The sequence below is a fragment of the Columba livia genome, chromosome 1 (genome assembly GCF_036013475.1).
Source record: "Columba livia isolate bColLiv1 breed racing homer chromosome 1, bColLiv1.pat.W.v2, whole genome shotgun sequence".
NCBI classification, from domain to species: Eukaryota; Metazoa; Chordata; class Aves; order Columbiformes; family Columbidae; genus Columba; species Columba livia.
The window spans coordinates 187,070,812-187,094,286 of NC_088602.1; the positions used below are offsets into that span (position 1 = coordinate 187,070,812).

At 38.5% G+C, this 23,475-nt stretch overlaps 1 protein-coding gene across 3 annotated transcripts in view; it reads left to right on the plus strand.

Moving 5' to 3' along the window:
• Window positions 1-23,475, plus strand: part of CPED1 (cadherin like and PC-esterase domain containing 1) — a 148,253-nt gene that overhangs the window by 55,465 nt on the left and 69,313 nt on the right. For all 3 annotated transcript variants that reach the window (XR_010469575.1, XM_005507728.3, XM_065048827.1), the window contains 8 exons: window positions 7,776-7,918; window positions 9,810-9,882; window positions 11,448-11,615; window positions 12,633-12,737; window positions 13,649-13,818; window positions 18,978-19,045; window positions 19,379-19,423; window positions 21,269-21,455. Coding sequence is in view for 2 of the 3 variants with exons in the window: in XM_005507728.3 (XP_005507785.2) it covers window positions 7,776-7,918; window positions 9,810-9,882; window positions 11,448-11,615; window positions 12,633-12,737; window positions 13,649-13,818; window positions 18,978-19,045; window positions 19,379-19,423; window positions 21,269-21,455 (959 nt within the window). In the remaining variant the exon portion in view is untranslated. The remainder of the gene's footprint in view (window positions 1-7,775; window positions 7,919-9,809; window positions 9,883-11,447; window positions 11,616-12,632; window positions 12,738-13,648; window positions 13,819-18,977; window positions 19,046-19,378; window positions 19,424-21,268; window positions 21,456-23,475) is intronic.

Consider the following 23,475-nt stretch of genomic DNA (forward strand, 5'->3'; position numbering starts at 1 on the left):
CCTCCATTAGTAACGAGATACTACAGAATAATTATATGTTGCCTGAGGAAGAATATTTGTTTGCTTTAAGACTTCTATCTGATTACTCAATTTCATATCCCTAATTCTTGTCTTAAAAGAAAGAATGAGCAGTTTTTCCTTTTTTACCTTCCCCAAGTCTGTGCCAATCTGTCATGTAGTGCACAGAGTTAAAATTCTTCCTAGAGTTCTTTTCTGCTCTGCTCAGTACAAATACCGCAGTTCCTCTGGTAAGAGCTCTAGTCTGATGCTTCTTTTTAACAGGAGGATATGTCACAAGTGAGTCTCTACACTGTCATGCAGGCCTATAGCTCTCTGCTTTTCTCCTGGTCCACAGATGCCCTCGCTCTGGCTCTTCGGTCCAGCCAGGTCTGTAAACTTGTCCCTCTGTGGCTCCCAGTTTGCCTAGACCTACCTCCTGTTGTCCTGATTCTTCTTCTTGTTTTTCTTTTTTGCTTTCCAGCTTCCATTAGTCAAGCCGATCCAAGTTTCCTTCTCACAGGAAGCTGGGAAATGCTGTTAGTAAATCACCTTTACTTTTCCACTCAGAAGTCAATGAACCATTGTTAGTTCAGTCTCAGTCAAAGGACCTAATTCAATGGTTGCTGAAGCTGATGACTGCCTTTTTGTCTTCAGACTTAGTCTCAGGAGCAAGGATCCTTAGAGGAAAGTTTTCTCAGGTTGTCTTTTCTCCTTTTTTTCACTAGCAAAGGCTTAAATAAGACATTCAGGAACAACCACAGGAGTGGAGATTTTCCACTTAAGTCTGAATTAAAACAAAGAGTATCCTCCATGTAAGTAAGTTATAGAAATGGTAAGGGACAGGAGTATTTTTGTCCTGAGATATAAAAATCTTATGTAAAGAAAAAAAAATACAACACGTACAATATATAAAAAATGTATTTTTAAAAGTGAGAAATTTACTGTATAAAATAGCTGAATATTGTTGCTTCTTCTTTCAACAAGTCGCATGTTAGAGCTGCAGAGAAATGGCACAACGTAACAATAAATTAGGGATGGAATAAACAGACCTACCTAAGGCTAACACTATAAACTTATGATAAATTACTGCGCTGTTTCCTTTGTGATTTGTTATGGAACCATTTTTTTTATTATGGGTACATTTTTTTCCCATTAAACATCTTACAATTTTTTCTATATACTGTGATAGCCTGCGCTAGCAGGCAGTATAGGAAATAGCTTCATTGTAAAATATGCTTTTCTGACTTTCTGTGTAGAATCAGTCCGTATTTTTGCAGAAATTTAGATACCTGCATATATATATATATATATATAGTGTCAAACAGATTCTTGCTTTTAACTATGAATGACTACTTATATCCAAAAGTATTTGGACTTTTAGTGAAGAAATTTCACCAAATATAGATCCAGTAAGAATGAAAGTACAAAAATTAACTGAAAGAACAGAGCTTACACTGAAAAAGTTATCAGAGACTGATTGAATTTATTCAAGTGAAAACATCCTCAACTAATTTCAAAGAGATATGATTACCTTATCTTTTGAGGACCTGCAGATCCAGCTGATCAGACAGACTGCAGCAGCTCTGATGCACAGCAGAACTATCTGGACAGGACACCCTTCATTATTTCAAAAAAGGTCATTTCTTGAAACCAGCAAGGTCCTCTTTAAAATCTATTAATACAAATTCTTTAAGGTGTGATGCATCAAATCCCAAAATGTAAACCTCAAAATTACACTGAATTACTCAGTAGGCCCAGTGGCCTTCCACCTTCTATCTCCTTGTCCATTGAGTAAGTTCAGAGCTCAGCTACACCTCTGAAGGTGTTGCAGAAAAAAATGACAATTTCACATTGTTTAAACAAAACCAAGATAGAAGTAGTTAACTGATGATATGTAATTAACTGGCAACCAGTAATAGTAATATACTCGCAATCAATATCAAAAACAGAACAGGTAAACCATGATACTAGACACTTCAAAAATACTGTTACTGTTTAACCTCGCTGATGGTCACCCTCTTCTTTATCATGAAAAGTCTGGGGCAAACGTGCTCCCAGATGGTTTTGTATATTCCAGGTGCATGGGTTTTCTTGTCCGTGGGTGGGCTGTGTGAGTACTCCTGTGGTGTATCTCCTACCTGTCTTCAGTGTCTCATTTAGATTCCCTGTACAGTCACTGGAGGAAAAGAGCAGCTTTGGATTGCAATTAATGTCACTGAGTTGAGGTGTCTGCCTTAGGATGGCATAGATCATTCTCTTGAAGCACTTGTGTTCTGCAATGAGGTATGAAAGGAACCTGTACATTTAGCTCATACATAGATATGAGCCATGTAGACTTGTAGGGTGGGATTTGTCTATGGATTTTGACACCTGAGTGAATTGTCTTCACTTGAGCTGTGCCTCTGAAGACCTATGACAATTAACAGCAAGCTGATCAATGCAGTCAGTGAAGGCAGGTATTTCAAAATTGTGTTTGTTGCCATTCCTAAGGTTAGTTAGGGAAAATCTTTCTTGACTCATCACAAGGCAACACTGTGCAAGGACTGAGCTCAAAGACAACCCTAGAAGGGTCACTACAGTTTGTTTTTATTAGAGTAAAATTAATTTCAGTCTTCTGTAGAGTGTTGGCTTATGATGTGCAGTGCACACAGTGTCTGGCTGTGTCTGCTGCTCAACATGATCTGAACAAGCCCCTTAAAACAAGAGATGGAGGTAGAAGGAGCAGGGAGGTGGCTGTCTAAGTCAACTTATACCCTTTCACAGAAAAATCCTCAGCTGACAGTTGAGCTGGCTGCCCCAGGATGCCCCAGCTTCTCTCCTAAGAAATTCATTTGCAGAAAAATTGCCAGAGGAAAATGCTTTCAAGGGAATTACTTCAGTCGCCGTAACATCCAGCCCCTGCGGATGGCACACACTCTTCCACTCTCCTTCAATGCCCACGAGTCTGCATGAAGCCTTCAAATCGGAATTCCTTTGTCAATTAAATTGAATTTTTTCAGTGTGTCAGGCCTTTAACTGATGGTTCAGTGTGGTTTTGAGGAACCAAAGGAATCCATGTCACTGAAATCATAAAGCTTATTTTAATGACTGCAGATTTTAAAAAGTGGATGTCAGAGTGCGTAGAGGAAAAGCATTGTAAAATTAATATTGTATTAGCCAAATCTTTTTTTCCCCGGCGGCTTATCCTAAAGCAGAAGTAGTTACCAGTGAGTAAAAGGTCAATGAGTTAAAATTAATCTTAAGAATATTTCTAGTTCATTCTGCCTTTAGAGAAAAGATATGCCTGGTCCATGTAATCTGTCTGCATTTACATGCTTTCTGAAAGGCATTACACAAATATACCTCCAACTGTATGCATCCAGCATGTGAATGAACATCTTCAAGATTCTGAGAAGTCTTCCATTTCTGCATACAATGGTGTCATTGTAAAAAATATATGTGCATGTCTGCATTAAAGTTTTGCAGCCTACTAAAATTTAATCCCTATTCCTTTGCTTAAAAATTTGCCAGCCAGAGGTCAGCTTTCTCCCAGACTGAATTCTTGTGATTGCCACAAGTTTTTCCCATTCTGTTCTCTGTTTTACCATTTAATGCTGCTTTTAATCAGGCTTAATCGATAATGAGACTAAATCTTGCTGGACAGGTAGTTTATTTCCTCTGAAGGCAGGAGAACAAGCATCAGAAATAACCTTCAACTCCATGACTTCAATATCTTGCAGCTGAACACAGATATTTATGGATCTTTAACGGGCACACACAGAAGAACCCTGAGGTTGCTGCAGGTTTTCACAGTTCATCTCTCCTAATCCATATACTGTATTTTTCCCTGTCAGTTGCTGAGAATCCTGTAGAATCCATAGGAGCCAAACCAAACCTGAACCAGTTTAAATGGGATTTTTTTTCATGAATTGGAATTTTACCTGACATATTAATATCTTGTCTCTATTGGTCCTGAACCAGACTGACTAAATGTTTATTTTCAGTCATTGGCTAAGAATAAACCTCACCCTAAAACCTGATATCCCCTAATGAGGGGCTGTTGAGCAACTTTTCTTGTCTGATCTGGCTAAAGAGGTCTCTTGCTCCAGCCGGGGGATTGAACTAGATGATTTGAGGTCCCTTCCAATCCCTAACATTCTGTGATTCTGTGACTAAAATGCAGCTAGTTCTGTGAAGCAGCCGGTTTTATTTTAATGCCTGTTGTGCTGGAAACATTTAGCTGGTGTAGCCAACAGCATGCTCTGAATGCATTTCTAGTTTTTACTTGAAATATATGCATTGTTTATCCTTCATTTTGAAGTGCTTAGAAATTGATTTACAGTGAGGAGCAAATGAGCTAATGGGGCTTCTTCCATCCCTTCCTTCCAATAATATCCATCTCTCTAAAATTCTGCAGCTCCTTCTGTTTGCTGTACAGCAAAATCACACAGCTTCTCACTTAGCACCTCAATGCCCACTGCAGATTTAGGAAATTAGAGAAAAGCTGCAAACCAGTGTGGCAACTATGTGAGTGATGTATGGGATTTGCAGAAATGGTGGAAATAGTTGTCAGAGACAGCTGAAAAACCACCATGTAGTGCCACCTTGCTGAGATGAGTCTTCAGTTAAAATTTTGTATTTCACATGAACATTTTAATTAACTGGTTTTGACCTGAATGAGGAACTGAAATGGAACAATTTCACTCAGAGATTAATCTAAATCAGAACTGATTTGAAAAATGTGAAGCTTCTTGGTTATACTCTTTGTACTATTCTGTGAGAGAAACACAGTTCTGATGTTCTTAGACTCTGGGAACCACAGGCGTCCTCTCAGCCTGTTGTGGCAATGAAATGGAGCGTGATCTGAGGATTTGTATACTCTCTTTCTAAATAGCAATTCTGGGCCTCTTTTGCCCTAGAGACTCTGGGAATTGTAGTACACATGGAAAACTTTCTACAGCATAAAAATACAGTTTGATGTAATGCAAGATTTCAAGATGATGCAAAAATCCAAAGGGCAGAGTTGAGGCTATATGTGCAACCTTTGCTTTTCAATTTCCCGGCAGTCAGAGTTTAATTTTATAACTTCAGTCATATATACTGTTGTCATATTTTTTTCCTACTGTCATTTCAAATAACTTTATCAGAAAAAGCAGAAAGAGTCCCAGACATCACAAACCTTCAGCCCAGATCTGTGCATGGGACACATTTATTTTAGTCAGTAAAGCTAGGGAGGGAAATGACTTGTTAGAACAAAACCGGAGGTGACAAGAACAGAAAACAGGCAAAACATCTTCCTACCCGCCAGTTATTTACCAGCAAAACAGAATGGAGTTACTGGAATTGAGCAAAAACCAAAGGAAGATCAGCATTAGCTGCATGTCTGAGTATTTCCCATGGCTGGCTGTAGGCAATGATACAGTATATTTTAAAGGAATGTGGAAAATGCTTGTTACATTTGACTGCAATATGCTGCCTGGAGAAAAAGAAAGCCATTCAACCATGCCAATGCAGACCAGTGTGCTTGGAAGTGTTCACACTCACAAGGGGGGGGCTTTAACACTGCCTAGAAAATTCTGTGGACTAGAGTGCACAGAAGCATGTTTTAAAGAGATCTGGTGTCAGCACAGTGAATGTGTCATAATGCATCACCAGTAACTAGTGATGTACCCCAGGGGTCCCTACTGGGTCCATCCCTGTTCAAGATCTTCATTAAATGTCTGACTGATGGGATAGAGTGTACACTCTCACGATGCAAAGCTGGGAGGACTGGCTGATACACCAGAGCGTTGTGCTGCCACTCAAAGGGACCTCAACAGGCTGGAGAAATGGGCTGACAGGAACCTCGTGCAGTTCAACAAAGGGAAGTGCAAAGTCCTTCATCTAGGAAGGAACAACTCCATGTGCCAGTACCTGCTGGGTGCTGACCAGGTGGAAGGCACCCTTGCAGTAAATGACTTGGGGATCCTGATAGACAGTGAGTTGAATATGAGGCAGCAATGTGCCCTTGTGGCAAAGAAGGTAAATAATACACTGGGCTGCATGAGGAGAAGTGTTGCTAGCAAGTCGAGGGAGGTGAACTTTCTTCTCTACTCACCACTGGCAAGGAGTGGTGTGTGTGTATCCAGTTCTGGGCTCCCCAGTACAAGAAATATGTGGAGATACTGTATAGAGTCCAACGAAGGCCCACTAAAATGATTAAGGAATTGAAACATCACACATATGAGGAAAGGCTGAAAGAGCTGGAAACATTTAGCCTGGAAAAGAGAAGTCTCAGGGGGATCTCTTCAATGTGTATGCATATCTGAATGGAGACTGTAAAGAAGGCAGAGTGAGTCTCTTCAGTGGTGCCCAGTATCAGGACAAGAGGCAATGGGCACAAACTGAAAGACAGGAGGTTATCTCTGAACATCAGGGAACAGCATTTTTTCTGCTCTGACGGTGACTGAGCACTGGCACAGGTCTCCCAGAAAGGTTGTGGAGTCTCCATCCTTTGAGTCATTCAAGAACTGTCTGGACACAGTCTTGTGTAACTGACTCTAGGTAGTCCTTTTTGGGCAGGGCTTTGGACAAGAAGACCTCCAGAGGTCCCTGCCAAACTAAACCATTCTGTGATTCTGTGGTCATACTTTAGACTCAAAACATTGCATTAAGCCTTGTTACAAACTTCTGCTAAATGCCGAGCTTTGTTAACTCATCTGCAATGAACACTTGATCATGACTGTAGTCAAAGGCAGCTAGAGAGATGCAGCCACATCAGTCCCCAGTGGGGTTGTCTACAGAAGTGTGCGTGCTTCAGTCATGATACTCAAGTGGGTCTTGTAGGATAGGTGATAATAGAAAATATATAACTACATTTCCAAGTCAATTTAGTAGAGAAATTCCTAGAAATAATCAGAATTTGTTTCTTTTCTGAACCTCGATACAAAACATGTTCTGTGTATACTATAGTCCATCTCTAAAGAAAGTACTTTTATACTGTATAAATGTATCTGGTAATATAGTGCTACTTAATTATCTAATAGCTTTATGCAGTTCAGACATTAATTGGGTTCTGTGCACTGTGATAATGGGGTTCAAAGGCAGCCCCTTTCTTAGCACAAGGGACTCTAATGAAACAAAACCTCCCTATGTCTCACTCTTCACTGGGGCTCCATGTTGCTCCACTTCCATTTTGCTGAATCTTAAGTGATGCAACAGGTGAATTCTGATGAGTGATGAAAGAAACCAAGAGGACAGTGTCATGCAGGCCAGAGAATATGCCACTGGGAGAATTCATGAAACTAAATTTCTCAGGATATACCAGAGTCCAGTCAAAACACAAGCTGTGGGGGCTGATCAGTTTTTCGACATCTCTTTTCTATAGTCTATTTAAAGCTTGTTAACATGGGGTAAGGATTTGTAGGCAAGGTCAAGCCTGTGGTGTAGATGTTAACAAGAAAAAAGTCTTTTACTTTGAGTGTGTGATTACCTACTGCTGAAGAAGTAAGTGTTTGTGGTTTCTATTGCCTAGAACCAGTTGACAGCAAAAGCTTTTATCAAAGTAAGCTTAGACTGTGAGTAATATTTTATAAACCATTTATACAGAATTTGTTTCTGGTATACTTATTTCTAAAAAAACTGTTCTTCTCTACTAGTATGCTGCATGGTTCTTTTCATGCATCTTTACTGTGCAAAGTAATAAGAACTGAAGTTTATATTCTAAGGCAGTTTGTGTTTTAAACAGACTTTTAATTTATGATCTTAAGCACTGATTTACCTTAAAAGTTAAAAATCATGTGTAATCTCTTCCACAGCTGCAAAGGTTTTTTGAATTATTCTTCAAAAGTGGTTCTCCCCAACAAGCCTTCAACAACATGAAGGAAGCCATAAGCAAACTTCTACTTATAACTGAGATCTTCAGTGAATCATCTGCCTCAGGACCAAATTCTTTCAATCGGTAAGTGACTTGCAGTGTTGTCAACATTTAATGCAGGGCAACAATAAACCATGGCAGATGCTCTCTGTTAACCACATCCCCTCCCCACCAAGGAAAAACAATAGGAGGAAAAGAGAGGAGACTTGCAACTTAGAAAAAAGTTAAAAATCCTTTACCAATGCTACTAATAAAATAGAGAAAATAATACAAAATATACAAAACCAATCTTGAATTTCCCGGCTCTGCACTGCTCCAGGAGCTGCGGGGTGGGCACCCGGAAGTCCTGGGCTGGACTCCGCAGCAACCTGGAACTGGATTGAGGGATGCAGGGTCTGGAACCAGGCCTCGGACCACAGGGACGACAGGCAGGGTCCTCTTCACATGCCGGCCACAGTCAAAAAGAGTGAGACCCTCGTGATCTCCCACTTTTACAGGTTGTATGACGTGGATGGGATAGAATATTTAGCTGATCAATTTTAGTCACCTGTTCTGTTTACCCCTCCTTGCAAATATGCCCCCTCACTTATAGGATGCATGTTTTTATCAGTGACCTTGCATACCATTGCACTATCTGCAAAAACATGCAGCCAAACTCAGAAAAGTGCAGTTACTGAGAAGAATTTAGCTGAAAGGAAAATTCACTAAAAGAGAAACTGTTCTTGTTTTTAACAAAACCAGGACACAGTGGTCACTGCTGTGCCATTGGCAAGATAGCTTCTTAGAACAGAACAAAAACAGTAGAGGATCCATGACTCCTAAAATAACAAAATCCCCTGTATTTCATACTTACTTACAAAGTGAGGATGTGCTGTGCTTAGGGAGTAAGACTCTTCAACATCCGGTGTTTCTGGTTTGTGAAAAGGTTATGATGAATACTTATGACCAGATGCTGTGTCTTGATGAAGTGTTTCAGGCAGCACAAATGAAAACAAATCAGTCACAACTGGGCTAGTCCTAACATATAAAAAGCTTCAATGAGCCCTCTGTCATGTGTCAATTTAATGTTAGAGTAGCCCAGACAGTTCAGAGGTGGCTGGAGTTGGCAATCTGAACAACAGGCACTGTAGAATTCCTAATGAAAGGTACCCTATGAAATGCACCTAGGCAGCAACAGTCACATTTCAGTGGGTGTTAAATCATTGTAATCACTCAGAGTGTTAGAGTTGTTACACATAAATCAATGTTTATTATGTAATATTTTTCTAATTTAAATTAATATGTATTATATATATGTTATGTCACATCCCTGACATTTTTATGTTAAATAGTAAATAAGTTACTGTTTATTACTTTTATGTGTTTTATAAAGCTATTTGAGAGCTCAGGTGTTTTAGTAGCAGTAATATAAAGCTCATTATTTAACATATGCAAGTTGGAAATAAAGATTACATTGTGAGTGGAAAGAGTGGTGAGGAGTATAATAGGGATGGAGCTATTTTGACAGTGATCCAAACAGTGACCTTTTTTTACCAATGAGGTAGGTATTTCTTGTGTATGTAATCTGAGACTTGCTCAGAGGTCCCAGCCCCTGCCTTCAGAAATCCCTGTAGCTGCAGCACAACTCTTTGAGTTCAATGAACCTGGAGAGTTTCACCACCTATTGCCTTCCAAATGTCTTCAAAGCTTTTGCAGGACCTCATTCTCAACAAAAAGCATTTCCTCCTCTAGTGTAGTTCATCTCCCTCACTGGTTTAAAAGTAAACTATATAAATACACTTTAATACATCACTGTTTTAATCAGTTCACAATATGGCTCCATCTATGTTTAAGGCTCCTGATTCTTCTTAGAAATTGTTTTTAGTCTGTATCGCATGCTTTCTCTGGACCTTTGTGTGTGTTCTGTCATTGTAGCACACATTTTACAACAGTACCTAACCTCACTGAATCCGATTCCTGTTATACTGTATTTCAGATGCAGCCAATGTTTTCAAATGCTAACCTTTGACATTGGATTTGGCACCTCCATATACCCACTAGTTCTTAAGGTGAGAAAATTACACAAATTATTGCTTGACTCAAAAAGACTTAGAGGAAAAACACAGCAGGGAAGCCTCTTTGATGGTGGCTTTCAAAGCTCTGAAGAATGTCCAAGTAAATTAATATTTATTTTGCCTAAAAGTGGAGAGTTGCTGTGGGACAAACCAGTTTTTAAGGGTCAGAGTTCCTCCAAAGTTCACCACACTGTTTAAGTGTGCAAAGCTTTCAGTTTTATTATTATGGGATTATTACCCCGACTGAGTACCAGCAAAACAAAATCCATAGGAAACATTGTATGCAAGCAGAGTTAGGTATGAACTGTGCCAGAACAAGGAGGAAGAGAGGAAGTTAAAATACACAACAGTCTTTTAATACAAGTTAAAGCTTCCCGTGAACTGTATTGTACTTCTTCAGTTCATGACCTGCTTTGATCTCCCCTGTGCTGCCTTCTTCCTGAATCGTCCTCAAAGCCCTCAAAACAGGAGAAACACAACCTGGGGCATAAACTCCCTGTGCCAGTTTTGTACCACTCCTGCCTCAGAACAGCCTGGTCAGAGACAAAAATTGTACTGCTTACCAGCTGCTTCTCTTTACCCCTCTATATACATATGAATATGTATATATCTAGGCATATATTGTTTGTCCATATTTATGGAACACAAAAGCAAACAAAAATAGTAAATATATCCTGGGAAGATACAGGAGAAAACTTTTAAAGTTTCTGGCAACACCAATGCAGTCAATCTCTCCATCCTTCACAAAACAAAGTTCTTATCAACACAAAACAAAAATGGACATAAGAAAGAAAGTTTGCATAATTTTAAAAATCCCTGAAGGCAGTATCCTTACTTAGTCTGGCAAGACTTGCTTAGATAGTATAAGAAATGTGATATGTCATTACAATTTAATGATTGTACACAAAGCTGTAAAAATATTATCCCGAGATTTGTTTAACTAAACATAAGGCATAATTTCTAGCTGCCTGTATAGTAGTCTCAACTATCAGCTATAACCCATAAATGTACAGTAAATAAGTAGTGTTTAATAGTGAAAATACAGATTACTCTAAAAAATAACAGTTGATACTTAATGTGACATTTGACTTCAATAGTATCCTTTGGAAACTGTATTATGCACACACCGACAGCTTGAAGTGGTATTCATGTTTATGCTAAAATACTAATTTATTCATATTTTGTAAACATGAGTTTATTCACTGTCTTTATATATTGTAAAACTTATACCTTCATCTGTAGTAGCTTCTAAATACCTAAGAGAGTTGTGTTAACATATAAGCTGATATCTTATTTTTTTAATCAAATTTCAATACACACACACAAAACACACTCAAATGAGACTGCAATGTTTTACTCTCTCCACTGGAGGGCAGCAAACAATGTGATGTGTATTTCTGATAGAAAATGTGGTACCGCATTTGCTGTCTCATAATACTGACTGTTTTGTTAGTGTTATTATGACTTTTTTGTATAAATAGTTCCAGTTTGGTATATGTGGCTATGGGAAGGTTGGACTTGATATTCAGACTATGAATTCTTGCTTTGTTTTCCAACAGGTGCATGGAAACTTTGACTTTCAAAATGAGGATGAATCAAATATTCAGGACCAAACCTTTAAAGAGTTTCTTTTTGAAGATACTTTTAAATTTCTATTATCTAATGAATCCTCAACATCCACTTTCTTAGAAATTTTACAAAAAATACGTGGATCAACTGTGAGCAAGGTTGTTAGTTCCACTTTTTCTCATTATTTGAAAAAAATTAATTCTGAATTGTATGTCCTTATGAAATTGTTGGTACCAATTTATAGAATGAAGTATTTATTGAATCAAAACTGTGTGTTTCTGAATTTTGGGGAAGTAATGAGTAAAACTGTGATTATATTGAATAACAGAATTTTCTTTAACAAAAATTCCACTCTCAAATTATGTAATTTCCCAAAGTACAGGGCTTTAAAGATAAAATTAAAACATTTACGAAGTAATTTTCCCACCATTTTTTAAATGGTCTTTTTTAATATATCGGTGTGCATGTTTTCATAAACCTAGAATTCATTAAGTCAAGCAAATAGATTCATGAGCATCAGAATTAAATTTTGTTTCCTACAACTTTGTGTCTTATTCTGAATGCAAGATCCAATTACAATTTTTTTTTTACATTTATAGGGTCTGTATTAACCTTGTATCACTAGTGAAATCTGTTTCTGACAAGCTGGACTCTCCTTCAGCAGCATTTCTCTCAGTCTGGACACTTTTAGGGGGCATTTCTGAGGAACTCCCTGCTTGCAAGAATTACAGGGACTAATTTATCCCTGTGGCTTCTGCCTCTCAGGCAGGTGTGACTAAAAAAGGTTCATGAGTTCTACATTTGTGACAGGATAAAGTGGGAAGCCACAGACATAGACATAGGCAGACGTACAATATGATTACCAAAGTCTGTCTCCCATAGGTGACCAGACCACATTTAAAACTGTCCACTTAATTGTCTGTACTTTATGCAGTCTCTTCCCATGGTAGTTTTTATGGGTACTTTTCTACACAAAGCTAGTGCAGTCTACTTTATTCTAGACTGAGAAATGGGGAGAGCTATCAAGGAGCTGGCTTGACATAACTTTGGATGAGGTGAAGGAAGTTGAGCACTACTGTAACTTGTTCCTTTGATCACCAGAGGGATTGGGGTATAGTGAAAACACATTGCCTTCCATGGGATTTCACCAGAATATGCTGCCCTTTCCTTCACAGGATGGAACGTACCACAGAGAAGATGAGGAATGTTTGCCTTTAGAAGACATAAATTCAATGATTACTTTCATACAGGAGCTGAAGAGTCTTGGACAATTTGAACTGGTAAAATAAACAGGGGTTTGTTATATTGGATACATATTTTATGTAAACCTCTTAACATTTTGCTTTCATCACTGTTCTTTGCTATCTCTGGCATGTGCATTAGGCTGGATGGACAGGGAAGCAGGGAGAGCTTATGCTGATTTTATTTTGGAGGACTTTTGGAATTTAAATTAGAAGTGATAAAGAAATAAAACATAGAATTTGAGTTGAGGATTCGCTGAAAAGAATAGCTAAGGCAGAAACAGAGACCAGAAAACAGAATGAAAGGAAAAGGAGGAAAACTTTGTAAATTACTAACGAGTTGGTAAGAAAATGGAATGATAATGAAACAAAGCAAGTGTGAATTGGAGAACTGGGGACAGCACAACCCTGAGATCATGACCAGAGAATAGTCATAGATGAAAAAGTGGTAAAAAAGCAGGTGGTGAATGTAATACATCTTCTTCTTCACACTTCAAGTGATTCAATTTTTGAAGAAGAATAGAGATGGAGGAATAACAATCAGTGTCTGTTAATAGGCGTGGCATCTAATGAGGGAAGTGATGACTATTAGAGAAATAAAAGATCTGCATCTGGATCTGTTGTTCAGAAAGTCTGCACTATATCAGGATTTCTTCTAGACCTCCTGGATGAGTATCAAGGTTGGAAATGGATGAGGCTTTCTGAAGAGGGACTGAGTTAAATAGATCTGAAAGTTGAATCAGAGGCAAAGGAGTTGAACCTGCATGTCAGCACTAGTAATTGTGATTTCCAAGGCTGGGCAAGTTAGTAATTTTCTATACTTGTGGGAAAGAGCATTAATATAAATCCAGCTGTATGCCATATACACTGTATTCTGATATTTTCTCACTTTTTTTTGCATTTTACAATTATTATAACATGTAGCATCTAATCAATGTCTCTTTTCTCAGCTTTTCCCTTCTACTGCACCCAAGATTCAAACTTTACTGCGTGACCTTTATCACATGGTTGACCCCATGAGGCGGCTTGGTTCAGTCCTGACTATGCACTGGTTGCTCTCCAGCTTACTTGAACAATTCCAGTTCATGACTAAAGAGACACATACAAATCTTTCAGAATGGTAAGACAGCTATTATGTGATATCTTCAGGAGTAGTTTCTCAAATGATACTAACTGCAGTAGTTCCAGTGAGCACCATAAAACTTGATCCTTCAGTAGATGTAGGTGTGTTTACGGCAGTTGTGATGAGGATCCATCATCCCATCATGGTGCACTGTCAGCTGTGCTGCCATCAGTTGCAGCTACATTTCTACATAGGGCAGTTTTGCCCATTTGCTTCACTTTCTAATCCAAAGAATGTTGGGTTAAAAACTTAATTAAACCTACAGGATTTTTTTTTCTAAGAAATATGAAGTGAATTAGGTAGGTTGTTTCTGATCAACCGTAAACTCAAAAATAGGAGTGCTTACCAGGGTTAAGGCCATATTTCAATTTATTCACTAATTAGAAGCAAAACTGTAAAGAAAATATGAAAATTTCAGGTGAAGATTTTTCCAAGAGGGACTAATAATTTTGAGTGGCTCTAAATTTCCTGTCCAACAAGAGAGCAGTCAAAGAGCACCATACGCTAAGATCCTTATTTTAACTGTTTTTGAAAAGCTGGAAAAATATTGTAATGGCAAGTTTGGATCCATTGAGCTTCTGGCAAAAAATTTTAAGTTTAATAAGAAGGGAGGAAGACAGGGATAAAGAAAGGAAAACAGAAGGAAGAAAGGGAGGAAAGAAAAGAGGGAGTAAGGAAGGAATTTCGGGAAGGAGAAAAGTTGTGGTATACTCTATGTTCAGTGTAAAATTTTAAAAATGTTTAAAAATGTGTTCAATCTCTCCTGGCTAATGACATTTCATATACATTTATGCCATACTTCTTCACTGACTACAAGCATGTATTATTTGCAAACAAGGGCTTGGGAATGAAGGCACATTAGAAACTGTGTGTATTCCATTCCACTGAGTCTCAAGTAAAACGTGCAAATGGCATTATCTTGACCATGTTGCTTGGACAGTGTCATAGTGACTATATATATATAAGGCATCTGTAAGATTTCTTGAGTTTTAGTTTTGTTCCTCATTGAATTTGGTGTGTCTTTCAACAAGTCAAGAGTCATCTGTATGTTTTTTTGCTTAGCTATGAAGTGGAGCTTATACTTAAACACAATACTAGATAACTGTTTATTAATGTTTTTAAAACACACAGTTCTGTGAATGTGCTAAGTATTATTGTTGTTACTGCCAGCTACTCTATGAAAAGTAACTCAAAGTTGCAGCTGCTTGCATTCATGTATAAGCTCTTGCCCTTTTGCCAAAATATTTAGGTTTGCATATCAAAGCATACCAACCTTTAGCAGCTTTCTGTTCTAATCTAAGCTGTGCCACTCACTCACTTTGAACAAGCCCCTTGGCCTCTTTTTTCTTCTTCAGGCTGAACATTATTGTATGTGTATAAATATGGAGAAGTATCAAGACCCTTCTCCAGGGCATAGGCCAACCTCCCTTGCACTGTACGTTTCTGCAATGGCTGAGCTAATACTATTTTGTTCATTTACTGTATTAAAAAAACGTGTTTTGACATTGCTAAATCATAATCTTCCACTCCTATAGCTACATGCATATGATGGTGATGCATGTGTCAGATATGCATGTAATTACACTTAATTGCAAAGAAGAGCTTAGTAGAGCTTACTCCCCAGATAACTCAGGTATGCATTCTCTTTGAGCTTTGATTAATCTTTTTTGAGATTCTCAGTTGTGATGACTTTGTATATCAGAACACTTTTCCTGAGTTTCTTCAGTTAAGGCCAGGTTGTTCAGTTGATTTATTTAACAGGTTTTATTTCTCTGACTTTGAAAAATTGGTATTTCCATTTACAAAATGCAGTGATTTGCATAGCTGACTGTCCAACTGGACAAGGATGGATACTTATGGAAAAGTAATGACTTTTGACTTAGATGTTGTTGTATATTTATGCTGTTCACTGATCATTAATCCATGGAATGGAGACAGGATGTAAAGACATTTCCTGGTCTACTTTTTGTAACCCATTTCATCTATGTGACTACTACTGAAAGCTGCAGTGGTATTAGTGAATTCTCTGAATTCCTTCCACAGAAGAAACAAGAAGAACTCTAGATAGAAACTCATCTCAAACTATAATGAAATGGTTGCAGCCTGGGTGAGAATGACCATCTCAGATGTATTGGTATAACATATGACAAAGTTCTTTGAAAGTGATGGAGTGGTGCTACCTAACGTGCACTGAAATAAATTTTCTTGTGTTGTTTGTACACGGCTTTTCAACTCTATACAGTTTGAACTTGTGATATGACTGAGACATACATCATTACTGTCTTTTAGAATAGGGGCTGCGAAGTACCATGGCAAGTATGGCTGTGTCAGACAGCAGGGTAGCATAGGAGAATCAGATTAGTAAGAAAAGCTAACCCTTCTGTATTTGCATAGGACAAAAGCCTAAACAGGCCAATAAAGTTGCAAATACTTTAATGAAATCAATTAATATATTTGTAAAAGTGTTACTGGTTTCCCAAGTGCATGCTCTTTGTTAGGTCAAAATAGAAGCAGCAACCCTCAAACTGAATTTGGACTGAAAATAGTTTATTGGGTTTAACTTAGTCATGCTCATCACCGGGGTAGTTTGAGAAATAAACGTGGTTTGGATTATGAGGTGGAAGAAGACAACAGCAAGAAGTCTGGATAAGGCTACTGATCTGCAATGGAAGGAATGAGAGACTGAGGAAGGGCAGGAGACAGACAGTTGGGCTGAAGTGCCAGGAAACCAATCCCACTCTTGGGTCTTCAATTTTGTATTTCTGTTTTGAAGACCAGAACAAGATACTTCATTCAGTGAACTAAATGCTCTCATGGAAACTGTGACTGAAGCCAAGCAAACACTCTACAACAGAGAGATCGCACTGTCAGTTAATCAAACAGAAAAAGTTTGCTAGTGATCATATCTTACAAAATTACAACTGGTGGCTCCTCATTTTCAAGAGAGACCTATGAAACATAATCTAAAGAAAAAGAATTCATAAATCTACTGAATACTGAAATATTATCTCAGTTTTTACTCTGTGACCATCCACAACTAACACCATCCACAACTAACACATCCATGGCAGGCCCCAAAACTGATTAGTTTTTTTCCTTTTTATATTTTAATGTTAGGAGGGATATTATCTATTTCTACACATCCTTCATTGCTTCTGTTTCTGATTGCTCGGAGCATCAGAGCTACATTGCTATTGCTGCTGTCAATCCTTGTTTGCTGAATCAGAGAGATTCCTAAGGAGCAGGTTCACTATCAACAGTCTGTGACATACACGGTGGGGATCTCTCAAAAGGTGCATTCACAAACATGCACTCACCTCGGGTATCCAACGTACAGCCATTAGATTCATTAGAGCTAATTGCAAAGTGTGTAGGCAATGCCCTCATCTGCGCTTGATAGCTACTACAATATAATGAGTAAGGTAAATAAGAGGCTGCTCATATAGACAAGGGTCCCTTCTTCAGTAGCAGAGTGTGGAGGAAAGGACTCTGCTGAGCCCAGGACCTCAGCTGCTCCCTGCTTGAGGAAGAACTTTGTGTTGTTCCTCAGTCCTGCCCGCTGCACAGAGCTTGGACAACAGAATACTTAATGGTGTTGATCACAAAGCCTGGTCTTCAGCAGAGATAAACACAGTAATCTGAGTATTTCTGTAATATCATTTCTAAATATTACATTTTGATACCCTTCTGTAATTAGAGAGATTTATTATATGTCTCTTAATGTTCTCTGATGATAATTGCAATCTCTTTACAGAGCTGACACATGCAGGTCATGCAGTTCCTTTGGGTGCCATGGCCTTGCAGTGGGGGTGGCTGCCACACTCCTGTGGTGTTCTCTGACTAAACAAAAGTCCAGTATTTTATAGAGTTAAAACATCTTGTTTTCACCTTACAATAGGGTTTGGGATTGGGCAATGCAAAAAAGAGCAGAGAGAAAAAATGTATTTGACAGATGTTAACCATTACCTCCTTGGCAAGCAGAAAGAGGGGTACAAAATTACTTTTAAGTGGGAAAACAAACTTTCTAATAGTTTGTTAAGTGCCTCCTTTGAAGGAGGTCACAAATGTGCATGAAACTAGGGCAGTGTCTAGACCCTGAAAACTCAAACTACATGTTCGTGCACATGCAGACACACACAGATCTACGGGTGCTTCTTTCCTTATTTTGGTGAGATAATGCAGAAATCTGTTTTGTTACTGGACAGTTTGCATTTTACTGTGGTTGACTTCAACATGGTTTTCAGCAGCTCCTGTTGAAACATTAGTGATGGCTGATTGCACAGAGCAATGTTGTCTCCTCTCTTACTTGGCACAGACAGTGCCTTTGTGTCTTTTAAAACCTGAACTAAATGGGTAGCTGTATTTGGGAAGAATATGCTTTATGAGGACTTCTACAGAAAACCCTGTAAGAAAAATGTGTGAAAGCTTCAAGAAATGCTAATGGATCTCTGAAAAGTTCTTATCAGCCAGAGATCCAGTACATGGTCTAGAGAGACACTTGATGCATTTCTTCTTCTGTGCTCCCAGAATGCTATATGAAAGAAAAAATCTGCGGAGTTAGCAAACTGGGCACCACTTCCATGTAAATGAATTTTTGCAATTGTCTTTTTTCACTAAGGATTTATATACATGTTCTAGATGTTGTGCATGTGATTTGTTTTGAATTAGCAAACAAATCACAACACGTACATGTTCCTTTATATAAATTCGTGCTAACCTCAGAACAGATAATCACTGTGATACAGGCTTTCATTTATATTTAAATACTTTTTAACAAAGTCTAACTTTAACCTCTGATGTATGTTAAAAAAACAACATACCACCAGTTAAGAGATATGGTTTGGATTATTTTTTTCTTGGCTATGTCTGCTCTTCCTTTTACCAACCATTCAACCTTTTTTTGAAAAGTATTTCTGGTTTGTTCTTTTTTTTGTGTGTGTTATATACTGCTATTTATTATAGAATATGTGTTTTCTGTCATGTAAGTTCAGGTAATATTGCTAATGCTGGGAATATGAATCCAGAAAGTTCATCTTTCCGTGGAGAATATTAAAATATTATGTACCATGCTTCACCATATAGAAATTTTTGAAAAAAGTTCCTTGGTTTCTGTTCCTTCCATTCATCTAGAAATATGTCTACTTTTGAATTGACAGGGATTCTTCTCAGGAAAGCATGAGGCCTAAGCAGAATGTCCCTTCTGACTTCAGGAAGATTCATGAAGGTAAGGATTCAGAGTAAGATCTTTTATATACGGTATGTTTCCTGGATTTGTACTACTTCTGATATTTTATATTATTTAGATGACATTGTTTTGCATTGCAGCTGGAAGGTCTTGGTTTAATATATATAAAAGACCAATTTCTTCCTTATCTTTATAAGTTATTTTGCTGAGCCCACAAGCAGTGGTCATGAGCCTAAAGCAAAGATCTGACACTGAAAAGAATAAAAGTACACTGTATCTTTTCTAATTAACACAATGGGAGTTCCTTCCCCTATATGACTGTAAATCAGGTTTAGAGCAGAAAATTGTTAATTGTTTCTGTTTATCTTTCAGCATTGCGCTATTCCAGTAAGACTAAAGAAAGGCAATGCAGTTATGGTAAGTCAAGGTCTGTCTAGACCACTAAGTGTGAAGAAAAGAGATTACTTGAACAAATTTCTTGTTTTTTTTCTGCATAACCTTTCAATGAATGTAGTGCCTGTGGGCTGCTATGTAAAAAGAAAGGACTTTTAGGTAGCAAGAATGTTTATGAATCACTCAATAACTGGGCTTTATGTTAAAAAGCCTCAAGCACAAAGTTAAATGTTGCTATGTGTACATATTAATGAGAGTATTGCAGCACTCTTTGATCCCTTGCTGCACGTCAATAGACTTTTACCCCTTATTTCCAAGAACTTTAGCATACATTTGTTCTTGTGGAATAACCTTTAAACTTGTGTGGAGTTTAATCAGCCTTGTATAAGGCCAGTCTTCAGCTCAACAGTGGAGTTTTAAAGAGCTACTTAAGAGATGAAGAGTTTTTTTAAAATATCTGCTTGTAGGAATATTTAAAGTATATGTAAAGATATGTAAATATTCAAAGTATATTTGTCTTCCGTGGGAACAATGCTTTCTGCTACCTTCCTCATTGACACATTGTCTGATGGGTCACTTTACAAACACGAAACAATTGCTCTGTGGTGTGCACATTTCCCCTCTGTTACTGATCTCATGGTGCCTCTGTCAGAGGCCAGAAATTCTCCTTGGCTGGCTGACTGGAGTCACTATTCTGATTGCATGCTATTTTATTTTGACAATACCTCAATAAATTTTATTTTGAAAATTCCTCTTCATTTTTAAGCTAGTAGTGAGATAACCTTTCTAGGTAAGACATATAGAATCTGGAGAACTGTTTATACTAATCTGTAGGATTTTTAAAAATACCTTCTGTGTGTCAACTTATAAGCCTCTATTTCCCTACAAATCTATACCAAATTCTGCTCTTCCACCAGAAGAATTTCCTTTATGTTTTAACCTGTGCAAAAGAGTGCTGAAATTGCCCTGTTTTGCTTCTCAAGGCAGATATTTCAAGGTAGAAAAGGCCCACATAGAACTGTTTGCATCCTTTATGACCCTTTTAAGCCATGCTTTAAGCCACAAGATTTTTCAGATATTATAGTAAAAGAGTTTCCTGGTTGGAGTGTGTTCTGAAGTACACAGTTTTAAGCACATACTAGAGAATATGTGTGGAAAGCAAGTTTTCAATGTGTAATTGTACTGGAAATCTGAATTCAATAGGATGGATTAAAATATTTGTCATAAGGGGGTTGCCAGCAAATAATTATTCTTATGAGTCATTTGGCAAACACTACAAAATAAATGATATATTTGAGCAAATAGGATTTGATTGTGGAGATTTCATACACAGGGAAGGAGCTGGAATTTGTTGATTTAGGAATGTTAATATAACATCCTTGAAGCTGTACTGCAAATGACCCCATGGGTCTAGATATCTCCATGTGACTTGTTCTTATGAACAGTATGTCTAACTTATTTTGATTTTTATTGGAAATTGCACATGTACATAAACCCTGTACACAGGCTGGTACCTAAGTAGGTTGTGAATTTTGGCCTAACTCTTCTTTAAGTTTCAGTTAACCAACTGGAGACAGGATCTCCCAGACCTAATCCTTGCATTTTCAAAGGCTTACTCAGACTTTGAGTTTCGTGACTCTGACTAGAGTAATTGAGCATTGAATTATTAAAATCCCTTCAGAGTCTAAAAATTTCTCTCAAGTGACAATACAAACTTCATTAAAACCTTGCAGCAGGATTATCAGTCTCAGAGTGACCAAGCATTAAAAATCTTGCCACTGTACACATTATCAATCTGCCAGAAGTTACATGTTATTTAAAAATGTTCATACATTTCACAGTTTTTTCTTTGATGCCTTCTTGGAACAGATAAAGATACCCTATCTCATATCAGGCAGATCTTCACCAGTCCACAGCTGGACTTGAATCCTCAATTTAATCCAAAGATCAAGGAATACTATGCAGAAGTGCCATTCGACATGGTGACAGTGAAGATAGGAGCAGAACCATCTAATTGTCAGTGTCAAGTACACCTTGATGACAAGAAAGGACCAAGGTATGAGTGACAAAATATGAGTGTAAAAAAATTAAAGTGTCCTTAACATTGGAAGTATGTCAGAATATTACAGAATTGTTTTGTGTTTCCAAAAGCACTGAATGACTATAAATTAGTCACAGGAAAGTTGGAGAGAGTTCAACACTCTGAAATTTGTATTTCTTTGTCAATGTCCTAAAGGCAATGGTAATATGTTCTCAAGTCATAATCAACCCTAGCTTTATGGAGTGCAGTTGTTAACTTCTCTGTCAGCTTCTCCAGTCACAGACACCACCAAAGCTGGGTGGGAACAGACCATTATTACACTGCACACGGTAGACAGCAAAGAATTTGAGCTTTCACATCCAGGCCTTGATTTTGCATGATGGCCTAAGCTACTGCACCACTGGACTTGGTCCCCCGGACAGCAGTCTGCTCACATGGGTCAGAGAAGGGCAACTGGGATCAAAAGAAGAAATAAATTCAAGTTTACTCATTCAGAATGACCTGTTTTAATCAGAATTACACTATAAGGGATTGCCATGCAGTCATTTAGGTTGCAAAATGACCTGAAGATTGAACCCAACTGTTAATCTAACACTGCCAAGTCCCTCACTAAACCATGTACCTAAGTGCCACATCTGTATGTTTTGGATGTTGACTCAACCACTTCCTGGGCAGCTTGTTCCAATGCTTGGCAACCCTTTCAGTGAAGAATTTTTTCCTGTTATCCAATCTAAACCTCCTGTGGCACAACTTGAGGCTGTTTTCTCTTGTCCTATCACTTGTTACTTGGGAAAAGAGATGGATACCCACCTCACTTCAGACAGCCGTACATAGTGATAAGGTCTCCCCTCAATCTCATTTTCTTCAGACTAATCCACCCCAGATTCATCAGCCACTCCTCATAAGGCTTCTACTCCAGACCCCTCATGACCAGCTTTGTTGCTCTTCTCTGAACTCTTTCCAGCACCTCAATGTCTTTCTTGTAGTGAGGGGCCCAAAACTGAACACAGGATTTAAGGTGCAGCCTAAGCAGTGCTGAGTACAGGAGGCCGATCACTTCCTTGTTTCTGCTGGACACACTACTCCTGACACAAGCCAGGATGCTGTTTGTATTCTTGGCCACCTAGGCACACTGCTGGCTCTTATTCAGCTGGCTTGACCAACACCTTCAGGTCCTTTTCCACCAGGCAGCTTTCCAGCCACTCTTCCCCAAGCCTGTAGCACTGCCTGGGGTTGTTGTGACACAAGTGCAGGACCCAGAACTTGGCCTTGCACCTCATATAATTGGCGTGGCCTATTGGTCCAGGCTGTCCAGATCCCTCTGTAGAGCCTTCCTACCCTCAAGCACATCAACACTCCCACCCATCTTGGTGTCATCTGCAAACTTACTGAGGGTGCACTCGATCCCCTCATCCAGATCATTGATAAAGATATTAGAACTGGCCACAATACAGAGCCCTGGGGCACACCACTCATGACTGGCCACCAACTGGATTTGACTCTGTTCAACTAGATTTGACTCTGTTCACCACAACTCTTTGGGCCCGGCCATCCAGCCAGTTTTTTACGCAGCAAAGACTATGCATGTCCAAGCCATGAGCAACCAGTTTCTCCAGGAAAATGCTGTGAGAAAGTGTCAAAGGCTTTACTAAAGCTCAGGTAAACAACATCCACAGCCTTTCCCTCATCCACTAAGCCAGTCATCTTGTTGTCAGCAAGACCCTCAGCTTATCTGATCTTTTAGAGAAGTATAGAGCTGGATGACAGGGGAGAGAAAAATGTCATCACTAAACATCAGGTCTGAGACTGATCCACAATCATCCATGATGTGTAATTGCTGATTCCTGGCACAGTTTTGGCTTTCCCAACCAGCTCTCTCACAGACAGCAGCATGTGTCAGGGACAATCCCGGTAGGCATTTTAGGCATGACTTTGTTTTGGATGTTAGGAAGGACAAAAGGTGTTTCCTGGGTCAGGTACCTCAGAAACAGAGAACTGGCCTATTTACATGTAACCATTAGTGAGTGGATAAAAG